This window comes from Heterocephalus glaber, unplaced genomic scaffold, assembly GCF_053883595.1.
Source record: "Heterocephalus glaber isolate CG9 unplaced genomic scaffold, H.glaber_assembly_v1.0 deba00001428, whole genome shotgun sequence".
NCBI lineage: Eukaryota > Metazoa > Chordata > Mammalia > Rodentia > Bathyergidae > Heterocephalus > Heterocephalus glaber.
The window spans coordinates 24,230,306-24,235,295 of NW_028258293.1; the positions used below are offsets into that span (position 1 = coordinate 24,230,306).

The following is a 4,990-nucleotide window of genomic DNA, read 5'->3' on the forward strand; positions in this document are numbered from 1 at the left end:
TTCTTTCTATGTAGAGGAAAACATTCCTTCAATGTTTCTGGAGCCACATGGGTTTATATTTTTCCTGAATACCATATGACTTTCTCAATTATTGCAAAGTTCTATGTATCTTCATAATTTTAAGCTCTCACGAAGTTCTTGGAGCAAAGACTTTGCTTAGAAAACCTTTGTCCACTTTCAAGTAGGCCCTAGTATATTTAGATGTTATTACTAGGTGTTTGCTCATGCTGTGACATATGAGTTCACTGAAGCAGAGCCCAATACAACGATTACAAATTGAGTCATTGTGAACACACAGGTGAAGCTTCAAGTGCAGAAATGTAAAGAATTTTATGCCTCATGCTCTGGTTTCGAAACACCACTAATAATGGAACACAATAAACCTTTTTCTCTTCAAATTCTTGTTTCTTGAATTTTTCTAGGTAATGTATGAATTTCATGCAAAAACCTGCAAACTGGCATATTACAAAGAGGCTTTACATGATAATTCTTTCTTCTAAACCCAGTAAATATCATTGCTCCACATTTCAGTAATTCTCACAATACCTCCATCCTTTTGAGGGGTCTGGATGCCAGAAACAAAGGAGCTTTGCTTAAAAAAGTAGAGGCAAAGAAAGGTGTTGACATAATTGTTAGTAAGCAAAAGAGATGTACAGACCCTAGCCACTTTCCATCATTAAAGACTGACATTTAAGATGCTGTAGTCTTTTCATAGCTATACTACATATTTGGGTTAGTAGTAATAATGATATTTGCAATAATAAATTATCAAGGCCACTAATATCCAAAATGATACTAAAAAAATTAGCTGTGCAGAGAACGTATATCCCATGTTATCTGAGAATTACTTTTTCACTATAGAATTGATCCTCATATTCTAGACCTCTTCATATTCTAAACATCTTCATATTCCAATTTTTACATTGTAGAGAAAGTAAAAAAATTAAACGTTGGAAAAGTGTCACAGAGACATCAGATCTTTTTTGAGAGGGTGTTGAAATTTGAAGAAGAATAGAGTCTGGAACTCATTTCAGTATTAGCACTTATTTTTTTCCTTGAAATTCTGACTCTGAGTGGTGAGGCTCAGCCCAATTTCCAATTAACTGAACAATAAGTGATACTATGTTAGCACTGCAGAGATGCAGTGGCCCTTAGGACCAACCTTTCTTCAGCAATCTCTGTATCCCTTGCTTGATCTCCTGGGTCCTCACCCCATAAACAATGGGGTTCAAGGCCGCAGGGATGACATGGTGGAGGATGTTGAGCAAGACCGGCACATCAGGGGGGACTTTCTTCTTAGTCACATGTGTGAGGACGAAGACCAGGAGGATGGTGCTAAAGAAGAGAATAAGGATGAAGTGGGAGCTGCATGTACTTAGGGCTTTGGCCACAGCACCCTCTGCCTTGAGTCTCAGCACAGCTCTCAGGATAAGGGTGTAAGAGAGGAAGATGAGGATGAGGTCAGAGCCTAGCAGAGTCCAGCCTCCAGCGAACTGGTAAAGGCGATTAACAGTGACGTCACTACAAGAGAGCCTTGAGACAGACATATTGGCACAGATGCAGTTCTCAATGACATTTTCCCTACAGTAATGGAGTTGCGCTGAGAGGACAGGAATGGGCATAGGAAAAAAGACATTCCTGGCCCAAATAAAAATGGCAGCCTTGATTACAAACTGGTCATTGATGATGGATGGATATCTCAGCGGGTGGCAGATGGCTATATAGCGATCAAAGGCCATGACCATGAATGTGCAGGACTCCATGGCTAAGAAACTGTTCATGATGAACATCTGAAGGAAGCAGGCAGAGAAGCTGATGGATTTGCTGTCAAACCAGAAGATGGCCAGGACCTTGGGGATGACGGTGAGGCAGAGCACGATGTCCAGCAGGGAGAGGAGGCTGAGCAGGTAGTACATGGGCTCATGCAGAGAGGCCTCCATCCGGATGGTGACCAGAAGAACAGCATTGGCCCCCATGGCCAGGAGGAAGAGGAGGCTGAGGGGCAGGGACAGCCAGAGTTGCCAGTTGGGGGCCCTGACAAAACAATTCAGGAGGAAGTCTGAGAGCCCAGTGGAGGTGGTGTCATTTTGATACGCTTTCATGTTTTGCTTTCTTTTTATGATCTGTTAAATTATGATAAAATATTAGCTACTGACTCTAGATACATGATGCTAGAATAACTTGCTTTTCTACTGCATAAATTGTGACAGTTTACCCAGGCCATGTGACTTTGTCTGTTTATCTTGGGTGCTATATTACTGCAATATTTTGATCACTTTAAACATTGTGGAACACTAAGACAATTTACATATACATTTGATTTATTCAGTGTGTGGTTTCAATAAAATTGTTCTGTCTTTACAGTAACTAAAAAGGAGAAAAGTACATAGACTGAAGAGACTCTAAATTTGTACCTGTAAATTTCTTCCTCTTTCTTGTTAATGAGTGCATAGGCTACCATACCTGCAATGTAGTTATTAGAGTATGACTAAGCTAGCAGAGGCTGGCACAAAGAAGAGACTTAGATAAATTCTCCATGCTACCCTTATAGTGACCTTTCAGTTATATTTATTTTTGTTCATGTATTTTATTATATACCACAAATACAGCAAACCTTCATTTTTGTTTGGTAAGAATACACACTACTAAAAATTACTTTTCCCTTCTATTTGTTAGATCCTTTTATTTGTAGTATTCCTAACTTCTGGAAATAACAAGTTTACGAGGAGAATGATAAATTCCACATAGCTGCAAGTGAGGAATAAGCATCATTAAACAAGGTGAAAGTTTCATTTCTTGATTGCAATAATGTGCGGGTGATGTAGCCCACCTCCCAGGTTCTACCAATCCCTTTTCCATTTTCGTTTTCCATGTTGCACACAGATACATATTTTCCAACTTTCGGAAGATATTTCACTGTTACCATTATTTTTTTTTGTTTAGTTTTCCCCTGGATTTTTACTAGGTACTAGGATCCTAAAGTTGAATAAGAATCTATCCTAACTCTTAAGGAAATAAACTCTGACCACCCTGGGGGATGATGAGTAAGAATAAAGACAAATGATATGAGCAATGATAGGGCTATGCACAAATAATTAAGAGAAGTTAGGTGAGGGTTGACCAACTCTTAAGAATAGTCTGGAAAAAAGAATTGTAAATGAATGAGTTGGCACCCTCATGAACATTAAAGTTAAACTTTCTCATGTTTCTCTGTCCTTGTCTTACGAGAGAGAGCCTAAAGCATGCTGCAACTTAACAAAAAGTGGAAGTCAGGTATTTCTGGACTCTTTCAAATCGTAGCATTCATCTTGCCTAAATCTGTCAGGGACAGAAATCTCTCTTAAGGTACTATTTTGTAGGCAGAAATGATTTTTCAAGTGTTTAAGAAGTGTCCTATTTCTTCATCAAGATTGCCAATATAACATAGAGATGTAGTTATTTTTGGAACCCTTAGCATTTGCTGGGAACTGTGCTGGGAATATTCTGGGGCTTTATCCCATTTAATCACTCTGCATCCTGGTAAATATGTTTTATTGTCACTTTACAAACTAGGGAACTGACACCTTGTGATCCAATTCTTTAGCACACCTTCTATTCTGTTCTAATCCTATTCGTAGTTTATACAGAAGGCTGGATAGGATTAATTTCCAGGGCTCTTCCAGACCTCATAAATATTTTCATGAAAATGTACTTGTTTCATCCACTTTATACAAAAGAAAACAGACCTCTTCTAGGAGGTAATTAAGAGTTTAAAGAATGAAATCTATTAGAGGAGAAACAGTTTTGCGTTGTGGACAGGGGTATCAAAGAAGGAAGTGGTAATAAAACTGTGGATGCAGAACTGTTTGACATTTTTCACACTTGTAGGAATGTACTTTTTTTGAGAACTTCAAATAGTGAATTTGTGTCCAGTGCCGGCTTTCTTATTGTCCAAGTGCATTTCCTGCCCTGTCAGCTGGCTCCTCTCACCCGCTCCTCATCAGAAGACCCTCTTAGCAGCCTTGGCTGCTGTCAGTGTGTGGGGGGCCACATTCCTGATCAGGCTCCTCTCTTCACTCCTTCTCTCTTCTGCTTCCCTAGGCAAGTCTGCCAGCCAGGCCTCTCCCACCTGCTATGTATAGGAGTTTTGGAAGACATCTCAATTCTTCTACTCTTTTCTCACTAAGAATGAAATATATTAGTAATGATGTTGGCAAAGTCAGAATGAATTTTATACATGTTGTTTTACTGGTGACTCATAATATTATGAAGCAAGCTGACCATTTATCAATTTATTGTTAACCAGGGAAAGATTCTCCAAGATTGTGTGTTTTTCCTACAGTTTAACTGTTAGGTTTCTAATGTGGAAGAAATGAAGCTCTAAATAATTTCTTTGGGTCCAGTGAAAATATGAATTCAGTATGCCTGTTCCATGTGTCACTACAGGGATCCATCAGTACATTATGATTTGACATTTTGAAAATGTTTTTAGGTCGTCTGTGCTCACCCTTCCTAAGACCTAAGAATGTTTTCCAGCATCTGGACTTTCTCATTTTCTTCCACTTGAAACTCTGACTCTTGTTTCCTACTGCTCACATGATCCAATTACTCCTTAATCCATTTTTTTTTTTACAAATTGCTTTTCTGATTGTTTTCCTGGATTTTATCCTTAAGGGCCAGTGCCTTAGGGGTTTAATAAAGATTATGAAACTATTTCCATAGTCATATCCTCCGATTTACTTTTCTATTTCAAACTTCATACCCACCACCCTCGATCTCAGTTTCTTTTCTTTAGTACTTTTGCACTGTGCTTGATGGAGTGGTTCACAATAAATGAGAGATCTTAAGGATGTTCTTAAAATTATAACTTATAGAAAGGGTGGGTAGCGGGGAGAGGTATACAGTCAAAATCTGTACCTTGATCCCCCTCCATGTGGGCAAGAGGGTTGTGGGGGAGGGAAAAATGATCAAATTAAATTCTACACATGTACAAATCTGCCAAAATGAAACC

At 38.8% G+C, this 4,990-nt stretch overlaps 1 protein-coding gene across 1 annotated transcript; it reads right to left on the reverse strand.

The window, feature by feature from the left end:
• Positions 1–1,151: 1,151 nt before the first annotated feature.
• On the reverse strand, positions 1,152–2,114 carry LOC101722506 (olfactory receptor 56A3). The gene has a single exon (XM_004863495.4). It carries the CDS (start codon positions 2,100–2,102, stop codon positions 1,152–1,154), a length of 951 nt encoding a protein of 316 aa, XP_004863552.2. The 5' UTR covers positions 2,103–2,114.
• Positions 2,115–4,990: the final 2,876 nt, after the last annotated feature.